Source organism: Oncorhynchus masou, chromosome 9, assembly GCF_036934945.1.
Source record: "Oncorhynchus masou masou isolate Uvic2021 chromosome 9, UVic_Omas_1.1, whole genome shotgun sequence".
NCBI classification, from domain to species: domain Eukaryota; kingdom Metazoa; phylum Chordata; class Actinopteri; order Salmoniformes; family Salmonidae; genus Oncorhynchus; species Oncorhynchus masou.
Window position 1 is genome coordinate 31,014,368 of NC_088220.1, and position 19,051 is coordinate 31,033,418.

General features: G+C 44.8%; 1 protein-coding gene across 1 annotated transcript in view; it reads right to left on the reverse strand.

Moving 5' to 3' along the window:
* Positions 1 to 4,267: 4,267 nt before the first annotated feature.
* LOC135545838 (phosphatidylinositol 3,4,5-trisphosphate 5-phosphatase 2B-like) overlaps positions 4,268 to 19,051 on the reverse strand; it is a 32,761-nt gene continuing 17,977 nt past the window's right edge. Inside the window, exons 10-26 of the mRNA XM_064973765.1 lie at positions 17,976 to 18,078; positions 17,562 to 17,758; positions 16,153 to 16,270; positions 15,876 to 15,972; positions 15,548 to 15,686; positions 15,325 to 15,424; positions 14,694 to 14,782; positions 14,180 to 14,261; positions 11,351 to 11,434; positions 11,136 to 11,249; positions 10,959 to 11,047; positions 9,412 to 9,499; positions 8,785 to 8,937; positions 7,037 to 7,118; positions 6,105 to 6,897; positions 5,836 to 5,945; positions 4,268 to 5,738 (exon numbers count right to left, since the gene is read on the reverse strand). Coding sequence (XP_064829837.1) covers positions 5,639 to 5,738; positions 5,836 to 5,945; positions 6,105 to 6,897; positions 7,037 to 7,118; positions 8,785 to 8,937; positions 9,412 to 9,499; positions 10,959 to 11,047; positions 11,136 to 11,249; positions 11,351 to 11,434; positions 14,180 to 14,261; positions 14,694 to 14,782; positions 15,325 to 15,424; positions 15,548 to 15,686; positions 15,876 to 15,972; positions 16,153 to 16,270; positions 17,562 to 17,758; positions 17,976 to 18,078 — 2,538 coding nt within the window. The 3' untranslated portion in view covers positions 4,268 to 5,638. The remainder of the gene's footprint in view (positions 5,739 to 5,835; positions 5,946 to 6,104; positions 6,898 to 7,036; positions 7,119 to 8,784; positions 8,938 to 9,411; positions 9,500 to 10,958; positions 11,048 to 11,135; positions 11,250 to 11,350; positions 11,435 to 14,179; positions 14,262 to 14,693; positions 14,783 to 15,324; positions 15,425 to 15,547; positions 15,687 to 15,875; positions 15,973 to 16,152; positions 16,271 to 17,561; positions 17,759 to 17,975; positions 18,079 to 19,051) is intronic.

Consider the following 19,051-nt stretch of genomic DNA (forward strand, 5'->3'; position numbering starts at 1 on the left):
ATTATTTGCAAATTAACAGTCAGTCATGTCAGGATGAGCCTGCAGGAAGGGTACCACATGAGTGAAGAGGATGTCTTCCCTGTAACGCACAGTGTTGAGATTGCCTGCAATGACAACAAGCTCAGTCCGATGATGCTGTGACACATCGCCCCAGACCATGATACAATGACGTACCCTCCAGCTACAAATTGATCCTGCTCCAGAGTACAGGCCTCGGTTTAAAGCTCATTCCTTTGACGACAAATGCGAACCCAACCATCACCCCTGGTGAGACAAACCGTGATTCGTCAGTGAAGAGCACATTTTGCCAGTCCTGTCTGGTCCTGCTACGGTGGGTTTGTGACCATAGGCGACGTTGTTGCCGGTGATGTCTGATGAGGACCTGCCTTACAACAGGCCTACAAGTCCTCAGTCCAGCCTCTCTCAGCCAAATGAGGACAGTCTGAGCAACTAATGGAGGGATTGTGCGTTCTTGGTGTAACTCGGGCAGTTGTTGTTGCCATCCTGTATCTGTCCCGCATGTGTGATGTTCGGATGTACCGATCCTGTGCAGGTGTTGTTACACGTGGTCTGCCACTGCGAGGATGATCAGCTGTCCGTCCTGTCTCCCTGTAGTACTGTCTTAGACGTCTCATAGTACGGACATTGCAATTTGTTGCCCTGGCCACATCTGCAGTCCTCATGCCTCCTTGCAGCATTCCTATGGCGTGTTTACGCAGATGAGCAGGGACCCTGGGCATCTTTCTTTTGGTGTTTTTTAGAGTCAGTAGAAAGGCCTCTTTAGTGTCCTAAGTTTTCATAACTGTGACCTTAATTGCCTACTATCTGTAAGCTGTTAGTGTCTTAACGACCGTTCCACAGGTGCATGTTCATTAATTGTTTATGGTTCATTGAACAAGCATGAGAAACAGTGTTTAAACCCTTTACAATGAAGATCTGTGAAGTTATTTGGATTTTGAAAGACAGGGTCTTTTTTAAATTTTATTTAACCTTTATTTAACCAGGCAAGTCAGTTAAGAACAAATTCTTATTTTCAATGACGGCCTAGGAACAGTGGGTTAACTGCCTGTTCAGGGGCAGAACGACAAATTTGTACCTTGTCAGCTCGGGGGTTTGAACTTGCAACCTTCCGGTTACTAGTCCAACACTCTAAGTTGCGAGGCATTGGAAAACCTCCAGTTTATATAACGAGTTGTCATCTCTAATATCTGAGTTTTGGAATGTGCCCCTGGCTGTCCATAAATTACAAAAACAAGAAAACTGTGCAATTGTCGTTCCCGGGCAGTGATACAAACCGACAGAATGCTCTCAATATTGCATTTGTAGAAGTTCATGAGGGACTTAGGGGCCAAAAACATTTCTTAAACCCCCTGAGGTTGAGGAGGCTGCTGTTGTGCTTTCTTCACCACACTGGATAGACCATTTCAGGTTGTCAGTGATGCGCACGCTGAGGAACTTGAAGATTTTCACCCTCTCCACTGAGACCCGTCGATGTGGATGGGGTGGGGGGTGGGGTGCTCTCTCTGCTGTCTCCTGAAGTCCACAAATATGTGCGTTTGTTGACGTTGAGGTAGAGGTTATTCTCCTGGCACCACTCCGCCTGGGCCATCACCTCCCTGTAGGCTGTCTCATTGTTGTTGGTAATCAGGCCTACCACCGTTGTGTCATCAGCAAAGTTGTTGATTGAGTTGGAGACGTGCACGGCCACGCAGTCATGAATAATATTACTGCATCCATGTTTGGTCTATATGAACCTTGTTCTCTGAGGAGAACTTTGATGACATCTATATGGATGTATGATGTTTGACATATCTCTGTGGTCCTTTTATTCTCTAACAACTTGTTCTGTATGCAAGAGGTTTTATTGCCCTTCTTAGGAATGCTGCCTCATCTGCATTGGACCGAACCCCCAGAAAAACCTTTGGATGCTGTGACCTCCTGTGTGGAGGTTGGGCTAGCTAGTTTAATGTCAGTGTACCTTGAAATGGTCTGATTGGTCTATGGTGGTCAGTTTTGGTTTGAAAAAGTCACACCTTCATAGGAATACATTGTTCTGTCCTGCTTCTTCTTGCATCCTGTCCTTGGAGAAAAAGTCTTCTGAGGAATGCTCTCATTTCTAGGCTACTAGTCTTATGGCCCGAGTCGGACCGATTTGTTCATGCTTTGTCTTGTAACTTTACGATGTACAACAAATGCCTAAACTAATGCCTTGTTGACAGTAATGTCTTGTAACTTATGGTTTTGCCTTGTATAATGTAATTAATTCCCTTTATAATGTTATTAAATAGTTGCATTTTATATTCACATCTAATGACCATTTCTTGATCTTAGTCAGCTAAACTATTAATACTTGATTGCACATTGTTTAATCCTAATATCTAAAGGAGTGAAATATATTATATGCATATTATTCAATATAATTTAGCCCTACGTGTGTGTGTGTGTGTGTGTGTGTGTGTGTGTGTGTGTGTGTGTGTTTGTGTCCGCGTGTTCCAACGTGTGTGTATGTGATGGCCAGTTAATGGCTCATAAGTCTGGAATGTGAGTGGGCCGCTGACACAGCACACTAGAGAAACCCATTCAATTTGCCCTCCTGCCCCTCCTCTCCCTTCCCCTTTAGAGCCTGACCCCTGACCCTTGGATAAGTCAGTACTACTGTGTGTGTGTGTGTGTGTGTGTGTGTGTGTGTGTGTGTGTGTGTGTGTGTGTGTGTGTGTGTGTGTGTGTGTGTGTGTGTGTGTGTGTGTGTGTGTGTGTGTGTGTGTGTGTGTGTGTGTGTGTGTGTAATTTGAGTGGGCCAGTGACACATCATACTACTGAAACCCACTCAGTACCAGTCAAAGGACAGGCTGACTGGCTTTATATAGCATTCACAGACAGACTGTCAGTGTACTGTATTTCCCTTTAGATCAAAATCTAATACATTGTTTAGTAGACTACCTTGGGAATGAGTTAGCATCAGGTGAGCATTCAGACAGTCTCGCTGAATCACAGCCACACAGAATCACAGTCACACTGTATCACAGTCACACTGAATCACAGTCACACCTTATAACAAGCGCACTGAATCACAGTCACACTGAATCACAGTCACACTGAATCACAGTCACACTGTATAAGACATCTTTGTTCCAAATCTGGCATTGAACCAACCTCCTGTAGTGGCAGGACAATGGCTGTTTGTTTTTATAGAGAAGCAGGCAGGATCACTGTTTTGACAGTATGCCAAATGTCCCAGAATCACCTGAGGACGTCCTGTGATGACATCACGAGAGTTCCACCGTAGCCAGTCTGACTGGGGGTCTTATCACCCAGCGGAATCTGAATCCAGGAGAGGAGACCAGTACACGTTTGCCTCAGCGGTTAGCCAGGCGGTCACTGACCTGCTGTCAGGGAATCAGAGGAAAGTGTTGGCTCGTGATATAATGACCTGTCGTGTTGTATACACCACCACAGAAGATAGCTAACACAGAGACCAATAATATATACAGATTTCTCATAATCTCACACAGACAAACACATCATCCACTCTTACCTGTTGTTAACTATAGAAGTAGAATGAGTAGGACTGACAGAACTAGCTAACCCACATACAGTTTGCTTGTATTGGCAGAACATTTGCTGTAAGGACTGATACTTGTTATTTTCACATGATGACTGTTGCTCAATGGTTACATTCTTGGAATGGCACAATTTACATAAACATGCAGGCCTTGATCTACTGAGCTACCGGGTCAGTGTACCACAGAGACAGAGTAGTGTGGTTTGTGGGTGTAAGTGACGATATAGTGTGAAAACAGACACAGGAAGTTCTGCTTCAAGTCTAAACGAGAAGATGGTTAATGAAGAAAGACTTTGACAAAAGTTACGATTAGCAAATTAAACAATTATAAATTATTACTAAACCTGTGATGATTTTGCAAATTAAGTGAGTGATGAGAGTTATGCAATTGTGTTTCGGGTCAAGTCTATGATTGGAATGTAATTGTGCTTATACCTAGCTTTCTAGCCTAACGATTATATCAAGGTGTGGTCTTCTGGATTGGCTTTTCCACCGTTGGATGTTTGTACCAGCAAGGTGTTTGTCATAAAGAGAGGAATAGCCCAGTTGGTGCGGATAGTTTATAGTTTTCTATGTAGACAAAACAAACATGTTGCCATAGTGCAGTCTGTGATGTCAAACCTCCCAATGCACAATCTCATTTGTTTTGCATGGTCCCTGTAACATTCATCGTTAAGGGTAGACCAAGGAGCAGCGTGATTTGAGTTCATCATATTTTATTGAAATGTGAACCAGCAAAAAAAAACAATAAACAATACAACGAACGAAAAGCTTCGTAATGCAAAAAATACATGCAACCAAGCAAAGACAAGATCCCACAACTGACGGTGGGAAAAAGGGCTGCCTAAGTATGATCCCCAATCAGAGACAATGATAGACAGCTGCTTCTGATTTGGAACCATACTAGGCCAACAAAGAAAAAGAAAACATAGATATACAAAAACTAGAGTACCCACCCTAGTCACACCCTGACCTAACCAAAATATAGAGAATAAACAGGGATCTCTAAGGTCAGGGCGTGACAGGCCCAACTGTCCTGATAAATATGTGCAATCCATTTCATAATGTTGTCACAATATTGTTTTATTCATATCGTCTCCCATTGGGTTGAATGAATGTAATATACATGGAAAACTGATGAACTTCCTTCAACAACCTTCAGAGAATAAAGTTGTAAAGTGCCAAGATCCACAGTTAAGTGGCACCACTGACAAATAACCACAGGCATCAAGAACAGGTTTAACGCAATAGCAATGTCAAAGAACCCACACTATCTGTCACTCAGTCAACAGTTCGTTTTATACAATTCTGTTTGAAAAGGCAGTAAAAAAAATATTGAACAGTGCACAGAAACACATGTTAAATGGGTGCGTGGCCCTTGAAGAGCGCACAAGAGTTATGGTCTAAGAGGGAGATAACCAGATAGGGAAACAGGATATACAATGTAGGAGTAAAGGACAGAATGTAAATAAACTAGCCCAGGGTTCACTAATTCCTCCCAATGGATTCTGCTCTTATCACTAAGAACAACTACACCCCGGTTATAACATAATGCTACCATCAGACAGCAAACAGAAAGATAGGCACTTTTTTCATATTAACTTTACAGGCCATGTTTAAAAGTGTACTGGCAAATATGCACAGCTATATATTTCCCCCTCCGTGGCCCTTATTGAGTGCTTTAACAAGCTCCGTGCTGTTCTCTATGTCGGTAGAGGAGTGGAAAGAGCAGGGGAAGAGGTCATGGGTGTGAATGCTTAGTAAACACTACATTTTGGTGACTGCTGAGGAGACACATAATCAATATTTGGCTATGTGGATCTAAATTGGATATAAAAATGTTTGACAGTGGCTTGAATCCACATCTCTCATTTGAAGGTGTACCCGTGAATGGTAAGGGATGTGAGATGAGGATTTCATGGGACATTGCATTGCGTCTTTTGTATGTTTGCATAAAAGCAACTCGTTGTTACTGTAAATTAAATGATGGCGTGGAGACTTATATTCCATTAGGGCAAGTAACTGTCACTGATGTCCTTCGGCTTCAGTTTGAAAAGTCAAACAACGGAAGTAGGTCTATAGTGAATCCCAGATCCTGGGTAGGTTCTCCAGGATCCTCCGGCGATGCGAGGGGTTTGACACTCCGGCTGCACGCAGGTCCTCCTCTGTGATGCCACTGTGGAGAGGGCAAAGGTCATAAAGGTATCCATAACTGACTTAGACCACTGAGACCAAAATAATCCGTTTCCATTGACTATTATTCTTCCTCTCACCTGAAGTAGTCCAGGTCGTCCCAGCCATTGAGGCTGAGTCCCAGGGTGTAATTCTGCAGACCCAGGGTGCTGAGTAGCTCCCGCACTGTCTCTGGAGCCCCACGGAGGACCTGCATTAGACACCCCCCCCCCAAAACATCCCTCTCAAAATGAGCCCAAACCAAAGTGTTTGTTGCCATATTATTGAGGATAGGAGTTTTTCCTGATCAAGTGAACTTTAAGAAAAACCATGACTAGACCCACTCTACATATTGTGTCTAGTCACCCACCTCTTTCTCCCAGCAGTAGCCTCTCTCGGTAGACATGGCCAGGTCATTCCTCTGGGCCGGTCTCTGGACTGGTGTTGATGGAGCCCTGAGGTCTACAGGGAAGAAGTCCACCTCACTTAGTGACTTGGCAATCTGCAGGGCTGTGAGGGAGTGGTCCCCTAGGGGCTCAACTGGCTGCTCCGCCACCCAGGGGGCTGAGGCCTGGACGTGGGGCACATGGGTGGATACATAGGGGTAGAGTGAGGTGGGTTTGCTGCTCCTTACAGGGCTGGCTCGTTCCTGTTGGTGCACCCTAGGCTGTTCTCTCCTGGAGGTCTCTCTAATGACAGCGGAGTGGTTCGTGTACATGTTCCTCAGGTACTTGGCAGGCAGGATGGCGTCCTGGACAACATTGTTTTTGCTTGGTTGTGGTTGTATGGGCTGTTCATGATAGTGAGAGGTGGTGGTGGGGTTCGGGGCAGGGGGGATTGGCAATGTTTTTTTTGCTGGGAAGAGCTGATAGGAGGAGTTGGCCTGGGGAGGATGATGGTCATTGGAGGAGGAGTAGTGGGGCAGGATGCCTGGAATCTCGATTTCAGTGAAGTCCGACCTGCGAGTGGACTTCCTGTCATAGCCACGCCCCCCAGAGAGCTTTGGGAGCTGCAGCGCTGAGTCGCCGGCCCAGACCACCTGGGGGTCCCTACGAGGGGGTGGAGCCTCCTCCACCCTGCGCAGGACAGACACACCTTCAAATATGAAGTAAGCAGGGTTTGTGTAACTGCTAGGGGCTGGCTTGGGTGGAGGGGGTGAGGATCTGAAATGAATGGACAAATCATAATGAGACTAAACCATAACTATTTGCCCATCACTAACCAACTACATCTTTAATCAAATGTTGACAATGTATGTTAGTTTCACTGTGAGCGTCTTGAAAAACTCCAAAATATCCTCACCGGCTGATAGGTGCCTGAGTGGACTGAGGAGACAAGCGTCCCCTCACCAGACCCTTCTCATCCTTCTCGAAGCAGAACCACTCTGAAAAAGCCAAACAGGTGTTTACTGGACATACTCTAACTCATGTCTTCTTCATATGTTCTGTGTTGTCTGGGGTTAAGACCCAGACTAGCATGTGGTGGCTGTGTTTGCGTGTTGCCATGGCAATGTGTGAGGATTGACCTATAGGGTTAAGGGCACCCACTCACACTGTGTCCTTTGAATGTGTCAGGATGCATCTCGTCAGGCTCAGCCAGGGAGGAGCCAAAAGAGGAAGTCAGGGCAGAGACCAGAGAGAGAGAAAGCCTTGGGTCATTGAGGAGATAAAAAATAGGAAGTCAGGGCAGAGACCAGAGAGAGAGAAAGCCTTGGGTCATTGAGGATCCAAAAAGAGGAAGTCAGGGCAGAGACCAGAGAGAGAGAAAGGCTTGGGTCATTGAGGAGCCAAAAAGAGGAAGTCAGGGCAGAGACCAGAGAGAGAAAAAGGCTTGGGTCATTGAGGAGCCAAAAAGAGGAAGTCAGGGCAGAGACCAGAGAGAGAGAAAGGCTTGGGTCATTGAGGAGCCAAAAAGGAAGTCAGGGCAGAGACCAGAGAGAGAAAAAGGCTTGGGTCATTGAGGAGCCAAAAAGAGGAAGTCAGGGCAGAGACCAGAGAGAGAGAAAGCATTGGGTCATTGAGAAGCCAAAAAGAGGAAGTCAGGGCAGAGACCAGAGAGAGAGAAAGCCTTGGGTCATTGAGGAGCCAAAAAGAGGAAGTCAGGGCAGAGACCAGAGAGAGAGAAAGCATTGGGTCATTGAGAAGCCAAAAAGAGGAAGTCAGGGCAGAGACCAGAGAGAGAGAAAGCCTTGGGTCATTGAGAAGCCAAAAAGAGGAAGTCAGGGCAGAGACCAGAGAGAGAGAAAGCATTGGGTCATTGATGAGATAAAAAATAGGAAGTCGGGGCAGAGACCAGCGAGGTACACGAGAGAAATCCTTGGATCATTGAGGAGCCAAAAAGAAGAAACCAGGGCAGAGACCAGAGAGAGAGAATGCCAAGATGTGGATCATTGAGGAACCAAATAGAGAAAGCATTGAAAGATACACAGGAGAACCAGAGGGCACATGGACTGTCACGATGGAAACACAGCGAGAAGCAATAGTACGAGCAGAGTGAAGAGAGGAGACTAAACGAGAGGAGAGCAGAGTGAAGAGAGGAGAGCAGAGTGAAGAGAGGAGAGCAGAGTGAAGAGAGGAGACTAAATGAGAGGAGAGCAGAGTGAAGAGAGGAGAGCAGAGTGAAGAAAGGAGAGCAGAGTGAAGAGAGGAGAGGAAGAGTGAAGAGAGGAGAGGAAGAGTGAAGAGAGGAGGGAAGAGTGAAGAGAGGAGACTAAACGAGAGGAGAGCAGAGTGAAGAGAGGAGAGCAGAGTGAAGAGAGGAGACTAAACGAGAGGAGAGCAGAGTGAAGAGAGGAGAGCAGAGTGAAGAGAGGAGACTAAACGAGAGGATAGCAGAGTGAAGAGCAGAGTGAAGAGAGGAGACTAAACGAGAGGAGAGCAGAGTGAAGAGAGGTGAGCAGAGTGAAGAAAGGAGAGCAGAGTGAAGAGAGGAGACTAAACGAGAGGATAGCAGAGTGAAGAGAGGAGAGCAGAGTGAAGAGAGGAGACTGAACGAGAGGACAGCAGAGTGAAGAGAGGAGAGGTTGGCAGGATGGCAGCAGGCTAACCCACCGTAGATCTTCTCACGTGTACCTCGCCGGTCCTTGGGCACGTGGACCCTGACCCGCCCACGTATGGAGCCCATCTCCTCGCCCCGGTGGGTCAGAAACATTTCAAACAGCTCCGCCGCGCCGATGAGGGAGCGCAGCGCCACACAGCACTCACCTACAGGACCAACAGTAGGATCAACAGTGAAGTGGGATGAAGCTTCTTTCTCCCGTAATGGTTAAGATTAAGACTTGGAGAAGGTAAACTGGTCATTGATCTGTACCTAAAATACACTTGTCAATTAATAGGTTTCAAGGGGGCGTTGATTGACTTCTTGCGAAATGACTGATGAGAGGCAAAGTAGTGAATGGTGGTGGTTATGAACATGAAGGGAAGGACTTATGGGCTCTGGAGTGGGGCAGTGTTCTAAGGCACTGCATCACAAGGCTAGCGGCATCACTACAGCTCCTGGTTCAATCCCGGGCTGTATCACAACCGGCAGTGATCGGAAGTCCTATAGGGCGGAGCACAATTGGCCCAGCGTCGTCCTGGTTAGGGTTTGGCCGGTGTAGGCCGTCTTTGTAAATAAGAATTTGTTCTTAACTGACTTGCCAAGTTAAATAAAGGTGAAATAAAAGACTCATGACCAACCGTATGACTCAAACCCATCACATGACTTGACGCACAGCAGGAGGTGCTGATCCTGAAGGAACTCCATGTCAGAGACGATCGGGAGAAGCTATGATATGTAGACACACACAAAGGTTAGCTACAGTGCATTCTCAACATTTTTTGTTTTTTCTCCTCATCAATCTACATTTTTTGCAATATCACATTTACATAAGTATTCATACCCTTTACTCAGTACTTTGTTTAAGCACCTTTGGCAGCAATTACAGCCTCAAGTCTTCTTGGGTATGATGCTACAAGCTTATCACACCTGTATTTGGGGAGTTTCTCCCATTGTTCTCTGCAGATCCTCTCAAGCTCTGTCAGGTTGGATGGGGAGTGTCGCTGCACAGCTATTTTCAGGTCTCTCCAGAGATGTTCGATCAGGTTCAAGTCCGAGACCTGTCCCGAAGCAACTCTTGTGTTGACTCGGCTGTGTGCTTAGGTTTGTTGTCCTGTTGGAAGGTGAATCGTAGCCCAAGTCTGAGGTCCTGAGAGCTCTGGAGCAGGTTTTCATCAAGGATCTCTCTGTACTTTGCTCCGTTCATCTTTCCCTCAATCCTGACTAGTCTCCCAGTCCCTGTTGCTGAAAAACATCCCACAGCATGATGCTGCCACCACCATGCTTTACTGTAGGGATGGTGCCAGGTTTCCTCCAGACGTGATGCTTTCCATTCAGACCAGATAATCTTGTTTCTCATGGTCTGAGAGCCCTTTAGGTGCATTTTGGCAAACTCCAAGAGGGCTGTCATGTGCCATTTACTGAGGAGTGGCTTCCGTCTGGTCACTTTACCATAAAGGCCTTATTGGTGGAGTGCTGCAGAGATGGTTGTCTTTCTGGGAGGTTCTCCCATTTCCACAGAGGAAATCTGGAGCTCTGTCAGAGTGACCAACGGCTTCTAGGTCACCTCCCTGACCAATGCCGTTCTCCCCGGATTGCTCAGTTTGGCCGGGCGGCCAGCTCTAGGAAGTCTTGGTGGTTCCAACTCCTTCCAGTTAAGGATGATGGAGGCCACTGTGTTTTTGGGGACCTTCAAATGCTGCAGATATTTTTTGGTACCCTTCCCCAGATCTGTGCCTCGACACAATCCTGTCTCGGAGCTCTATGGACAATTCCTTTGACCTCATGGCTTGGTTTTTGCTCTGACATGCACTGTCAACTGTGGGACCTTTATATAGACAGGTGTGAGCCTTTCCAAATCATGTCGATTCAATTGAATTTACCACAGGTGGACAGCAATGAAAAACATCTCAAGGATGATCAATGGAAACAGGATGCACCTGAGCTCAATTTCGAGTCTCATAGCAAAGGTTCTGAATACTTATGTAAATAAGGTATTTCTGTTTTTTATTGTTCATAAATTAGAAAAAATGTCTAAAAAACTGTTTTTGCTTTGTCATTATCAGGTATTGTGTGTAGCTTTATGACGAATATGTGGAAAAAGTGAAGGGGTCTGTATACTTTCCTAATGCATTGTATGTGTCTTTGGGATGGGTCTGGTGATCTATCTCCAGATTGATTTATTTACCTTGGGCAGCTGCTTGGAAGACCAGCCCAGTTTGAGGAAGCAAGGCACGTCACAGCTCTGTGAGTCATTCTCTATGGAACGGCGGATCTCTGCAAGAAAACAAAGTCATTCATCACATCATTATATTATAGAACTTCAGATGAACTATCTGAGAAAATGTTATGAAGGACAAAGCACCGTCAAGGCAGGATGAGTGAAACTCAATGAAGAACTTGGCTTTGCCGGCTGTCTTCACAATAGCCTCGATGCCCTCTAACTCTATCCAGGCCCTCTCCATGCTCAAGCTTGGCTCTGTTTGGAGGCATTAAAAGGCCACAAGCGAGCATAAACATTATATTGTCTTACGTGTATTCATTAAAACGATCATGCCAAAATAACTACAATGACTCCACCTATTTTGAACTTTGATGTCACCCCTACATGGAACGTGGCGAAAACAGGCGAATGGTCACTGGTGAAGATGTCATCTGTACAACCTGGAGACAGACACAGAGATCTCAGTCATAATGATACAGCCCTGTCATAATGATACATACCAGTCATAATGATACAGCCCAGTCATAATGATACAGACCAGTCATAATGATACAGCCCTGTCATAATGATACAGACCAGTCATAATGATACCGACCTGTCATAATGATACATACCAGTCATAATGATACAGCCCTGTCATAATGATACAGCCCTGTCATAATGATACAGCCCTGTCATAATGATACAGCCCTGTCATAATGATACAGACCTGTCATAATGATACATAACTGTCATAATGATACCGACCTGTCATAATGATACCGACCTGTCATAATGATACAGACCTGCCATAATGATACAGACCTGTCATAATGATACAGACCTGTCATAATGATACATACCTGTCATAATGATACATACCTGTCATAATGATACAGACATGTCATAATGATACCGACCTGTCATAATGATACCGACCTGTCATAATGATACCGACCTGTCATAATGATACAGACCTGTCATAATGATACAGACCTGTCATAATGATACAGAACTGTCATAATGATACCGACCTGTCATAATGATACAGACCTGTCATAATGATACAGACCTGTCATAATGATACCGACCTGTCATAATGATACCGACCTGTCATAATGATACAGAACTGTCATAATGATACAGACCTGTCATAATGATACAGCCCTGTCATAATGATACAGACCTGTCATAATGATACAGCCCTGTCATAATGATACAGCCCTGTCATAATGATACAGACCTGTCATAATGATACCGACCTGTCATAATGATACAGACCTGTCATAATGATACCGACCTGTCATAATGATACCGACCTGTCATAATGATACCGACCTGTCATAATGATACCGACCTGTCATAATGATACCGACCTGTCATAATGATACAGACCTGTCATAATGATACATAACAGTCATAATGATACAGCCCTGTCATAATGATACAGCCCTGTCATAATGATACATACCTGTCATAATGATACATACCTGTCATAATGATACAGACATGTCATAATGATACCGACCTGTCATAATGATACCGACCTGTCATAATGATACCGACCTGTCATAATGATACCGACCTGTCATAATGATACAGACCTGTCATAATGATACAGACCTGTCATAATGATACAGAACTGTCATAATGATACCGACCTGTCATAATGATACAGACCTGTCATAATGATACAGACCTGTCATAATGATACCGACCTGTCATAATGATACCGACCTGTCATAATGATACAGAACTGTCATAATGATACAGACCTGTCATAATGATACAGCCCTGTCATAATGATACAGACCTGTCATAATGATACAGCCCTGTCATAATGATACAGCCCTGTCATAATGATACAGACCTGTCATAATGATACCGACCTGTCATAATGATACAGACCTGTCATAATGATACAGACCTGTCATAATGATACAGACCTGTCATAATGATACAGACCTGTCATAATGATACCGACCTGTCATAATGATACAGACCTGTCATAATGATACAGACCTGTCATAATGATACCGACCTGTCATAATGATACCGACCTGTCATAATGATACCGACCTGTCATAATGATACCGACCTGTCATAATGATACCGACCTGTCATAATGATACCGACCTGTCATAATGATACAGACCTGTCATAATGATACATAACAGTCATAATGATACAGCCCTGTCATAATGATACAGCCCTGTCATAATGATACAGCCCTGTCATAATGATACAGCCCTGTCATAATGATACAGCCCTGTCATAATGATACCGACCTGTCATAATGACACAGACCTGTCATAATGATACCGACCTGTCATAATGATACAGACCTGTCATAATGATACAGACCTGTCATAATGATACCGACCTGTCATAATGATACCGACCTGTCATAATGATACACACCTGTCATAATGATACAGACCTGTCATAATGATACCGACCTGTCATAATGATACCGACCTGTCATAATGATACAGACCTGTCATAATGATACAGACCTGTCATAATGATACAGCCCTGTCATAATGATACAGCCCTGTCATAATGATACAGCCCTGTCATAATGATACCGACCTGTCATAATGATACAGACCTGTCATAATGATACAGACCTGTCATAATGATACAGACCTGTCATAATGATACCGACCTGTCATAATGATACAGACCTGTCATAATGATACCGACCTGTCATAATGATACCGACCTGTCATAATGATACCGACCTGTCCGTTATCATTATGCTGTTAAGTGTACCATCAAATGAGCACTCTTATGTCACTGATGATGACTTCAGTACTCTATGTTGTTCGACATTATCATCAAAACCTGTGGCATAGACTAAACTAGCCATCCTTTAATGACTGTAATGGTGTATGGTGAGTATACTGTGTTTGCTGATGGAAGTCAAAAGCATGGTCCTGGAGTCAGGGCCGCGGTGAGGAAATGACTGTTCGTCTGAGGACCACAGACCAGAGGACGTAGGAGTTGCCAATCATACCTTAACAGGGCCTCTCACATTTTACAGGAAAACAATGAAAGAAATGGCCACGAAATGTCTCATTTTGGAATGCCACAGGAAATAATACTATGATATCCAATTTGCTGTGTCTAAATGCTAAACCACAATGCTGTTATGTCTGAGGATAATGTTATGCACCTAAAAAAAATGTCCGAAACAAACCCACCATAGGAGTTGCAGGTGATATGTGTCTCTGAGTAGGACTTCCACAGAATCCGGTCACACCATGACGGCACATTGACACGCACCTGTTGACACAGAACAGAATAATGACTATATGTAAAGTCTGTTTTTGTTAGATGTGAGGTATGTAAAAATAGCATTGATTCAAAATTGAATTATACAACGAAGGGAACCCTGCACTCCAATCCTACCAGCCATTTCAGCCTGTGAGGTATTATTAGCCCCGTGACCCCTGTGACCCCCATTAAAACTGATTGGGTTACGCATAAAGGAAGTCCGGTAGGGAGCTATAAGTCTCTGTTTAGTCTATTTCGGGGTGTATGGTAGCATTATGACATGTACTTATTTGTCGACTTCTTCACAAGACTCACAGGTAATGCTTGGTGTGAATTACTCATCACTTTGGGATTTAAAGTCATTCAGACAACAGCATGACGTGGGACATGATGCAGCTCTGAGAGGTTGTGTCAGAGAGTGTCACAGGGAGGTAGACTCACGCCAGAGGTCTTGTACTTCTGCCACAGGTAGCTGTCCCTGGACCCCCTCTCGTACCGATAGGTGGGCGGAAACACAATCTTCTCTTCCTCTTAAACCAGGACAAAGGGAGAGAAATGGAGAGAGAGATATAGGATATAGAGAGATAGGAGAGAGAGATAGGAGAGATACCACAGTGTGCCATCACAGAGGCAAGATTTGTGACCTGTTACCACAAGAAAAGGGCAACCAGTGAAGAACAAACACCATTGTAAATACAACCCATGTTTATTTATCTTCCCTTTTGCACTTTAACTATTTGCACATAATATGACATTTGACATTTGAAATGCATTTATTCTTTAGAAACTTTTTTGAGTGAAATGTTTACTGTTCATTTTGCATTGTTTATTTCACTTGTGTTTATTATCTATTTCACTTGCTTTGGCAATGTAAACATATGTTTCCCATGCCAATAAAGCCCTCGGAGAGAGAGAGAGATGGGAGAGAGAGGGGGTAGATTCTGAGACAAAAGCAATGAAGAGGAGAAATTGACTGAGCAGAATCAATAACACAGCTATTTTCACCCACACATAAACAAACAGCTTGACATCAACTGGGAGGAGGATGAAGGAGCTGTAGGATGCTACTCACTGAAATGGAGAAAGGCCTTTCTCTTGTGTCGTTCTTGTGTTAGCTGATCAGCACACATGAGCTCATCAAACTCCCGGTTGGACACATGTTTCAGAATGTCCTGTAAAACGGGGAACTCAGCTTCAGTGTAAGAGAAAGTAAGGCAAGGCTCTGTTTTCCGGGTTACACGACATGTGATCTATTTTCTGGGGGCACAATGAAAGAGGAGACGGGTCTGTCTGACCTGTACGTCCAGGTCCAGCCTGTAGTTGAGGTCTCCACACCAGAAGAGATGTGTGAAGCGCAGGCTCACGTCAAAGACACTGAGCTGCCGGTCACCCAGGGACAACAGCCTGACGATGTCGGCAAAGTTCTGGTTCCTCCTGACAGGACCACAAGCACAGGGACATTTAGGGGCACACATAGATATGCTGCACGCATAGAGTAGGAACATTCACACACTGTGCAGCCCTGGCATGTCACACCATACACATCAATCTGATGACATCTGTGTTGAACAGCCAAATGTTCTACCAGTCAACCAGCTGGACATAGGAAATTGCTGTGCATACCTGACTACTTTCTCACTGCCAGAGGTCAGATGGCAGTTGACAAACCCAAAAGAGGTACTGTTGAAGAGGAAGGAGACGCCAACAGCACCCTTGTTTCCTGGAAGCAGATCCATTTGAAAGGTTAAACTGAGTAATTAAAAACACATTTCATTCCTCTTAATGACGATGCTCTGATGTCTTAGGAAGTTGGCCACCGTGTGGTTTTCTGAGAGAAGGAGGGTGTGGTGTTATGGGTAGCCAACCCATAAACGACCCAAGTAGAGGCCTGGCATCATACCCAGTGTGTTCCCCAGGCCAGTCTTCACACTGGCTGTGTTCACATGGCTGATGCGACTCTCGTGCTCTGGCTTCACAAACACTGCCAGCCTCATGTTCCACAGGGACTGTACTGCCACCTGCAGGACACATCACCACAGTACACTATAACAGAGCAATTTTATTTTTCCTTTATTTAGCTAGGCAAGTCAGTTAAGAACAAATTCGTATTTACAATGACGGCCTAGGAACAGTGATTTAACTGCCTTTAACAGGGGCAGAACTATAGATTTTTACCTTATCAGCTCAGGGATTTAATCTTGCAACCTTTCGATTACTGTCCCAATGCTATAACATCTAGGCTACCTGCCGCCCCAATCAAGACATAGGCATAGACATATGTTGACAGTACTGCTGTGTAAACAAGACTAAAGTAATTATAACATACACGGTGTCTTGATTTTTCATGAAAGTATCGTAATCACAGACATTTGTTTTTAGAAGTTCTCTTGTCAAACTCCAGGAAGAATCTGGTAAATGAATGAGAACTCAATGTCAACATGTTATTTTGTTATTTTATAGACATACAGTTTCTACACCCTGTGTTGTGTACCTCTGGTCGACAACGTGCACATACAGAGAGCAATGGCAAGCAGTACTTGACTTGGAACAGGAGATCACCGGAGCTGAGTACCGGCACCATACATGTTCTACTGCTTGAGCTCCTGTTCCTCTTACAGAATGTTAGCTAAAATATATTGTGCAGCTTCTGCACCTAAATATAAACAGTACCCAAAATGAGTACAGGCACCTATTTCAGTCCAAGTCAAGCACCATGTACAGTAAATTAACACCAATCATTATTTCAGGATGAATGGGTAAAAGAAAACGTACATCAAACAAATATCCCATAAGGCAGGGATCCCCAATTTGGCCCACGGGTGGTTTTATTTGGCCCACGGGTGGTTTTATTTGGCCCACGGGTGGTTTTATTTGGCCCACGGGTGGTTTTATTTGGCCCACGGGTGGTTTTATTTGGCCCACGGGTGGTTTTATTTGGCAGGAAAAACAACAGGAAATCAGCTCCAAGTGATTTTTATTTAAGAAATCTATTTCCAAGTATTCCCACCCATAATAGAGAGACAAGTTATCGTGCACTAATGTCGGCAAGGTTTGAAATGATTATGTTTTAGTCCAACATTAAATCTGTTTGGGCTTCTTGTGGTCACTTTGCAGTCTACAAATGATTAGTAGTTGTGTTCCGGCCCCCCGACCATCCGCTCAAGGAAAGAAAATACCCGTGGCTGAATCTAGTTGATGCACATACAGTAGAGAGCGAGAAAGAGAAAAGAGAAAGAGAGCGAGGCAGAGCGAGAAAACTGAGATAGATGGCGATAAATGGAGACCAAGAGAGGGAAAACTGATGCTCACCTGTTTGTACTCTATGTGAGTGTAGCTGTGTAGGGTAGTCTTGACGTGCTCGGTCCACTCCTTCTCCCCCTGAGAGTTCTCCTGGGTACCCAGGGCATAGATGTCATGAGGCAGCAGAGCTGTGGACTCATCTGGGGTTCGACCCAGACCACAGCACGTCACCCAGGACTGCAGACTGCGAGGGGGAGGGGAGCCACCTGAACACACAGGCATTAAGATCATTTGTGAGGGGCTAACATAGACCAACATCTAGTGCTCATGTTTCCAATAAGATAATTATGTCTCTCCAGTGTAATAACCCTGTAATAACTTAGCTAGCCGTAGCTAGCGCTACCAGTGATAGTATTGATGTCAGACAGTAATAGTGAAAGACATTGCTCTAGGACAGCGAGGTGCCATAGGTGTCTTCGTTACCCATGTTCCAGCTGCCCACAAACACAGAAATGAGGTCAGGTTCACTCAGACGGGAGTGCCTGGTCTTCATCAGCTGTAGCAGCTGGCAGAACGCCTCCCGTTTCTGGAGGGAAGAGAGAGTGTTCTCAGTCAATGTAAAGACTACAATGGAATCCGATGGATAGAAACATGCACATCAGAGGGGGCACAAAGTACATGGGGATGGCTGGGATAGAGGCCCCTCACCCCCTTGACTGTAATTCGGAGAATTTTAAATGTTTCAAACAGCTTTTTCCTGCAATCTAGAGCCATAATCACTTTGTTTAAAGGAATGTGAGTCTTATTCAAGACATTGCTTGCTTTTCTGAAGTCCAACAGCCATGCTGTCAGGACCCGGTTTCGAACCTGGGTCTCCGGAGTGAGAAACAGTCACTTAACCAACTGAGCCACGAATAGACAGCAGAACCCAGAAGATGAGGCAGACACAGCAGTACTTAAGACGGTGTATTTAATAAAGAAAAAATCCTAAAATACAAAAAATGGCAAATCCAAAAGGTGGTAGGTAAAACACAAAAAGAACTCAAAAGAAACTCACCAAAAAATAAACAAAAACAAAAAACAGAATACCACAAGAACGTCACCCGGAATCGACAAGAGCACACAGAACACAAGGGCAGGGTGCTAACATAGAAACACAGAGCACAGAACTGAGGGAAACAAAGGGTTTAAATACAATCAGGGGAAACGAGACACAGGTGCAAATAATAATGGGGATCAAGGGAAAAACAAAGGGACAAAAAGCACAATGGGGGCATCTACTGACCAAAACCCGGAACAACCCTGGCCAAATCCTGACAGAATCCCCCCCCTAGGAACGGCTCCTGACGTTCCTACCAGCTCTCTCAGGGTGGAGGACCCTGAACTGACGAATGAGGTCAGGGTCCAGGATGTCTTTGGCAGGAACCCAGGAGCGCTCCTCAGGACCGTAGCCTTCCCAGTCCACCAGATACTGCCAGGACCGCTGCACCCGGCGGGAATCCAGTATCCGGTGGACGGTATAAGCCGGCTGGCCTCCAATGACACGAGGCGGAGGGGGA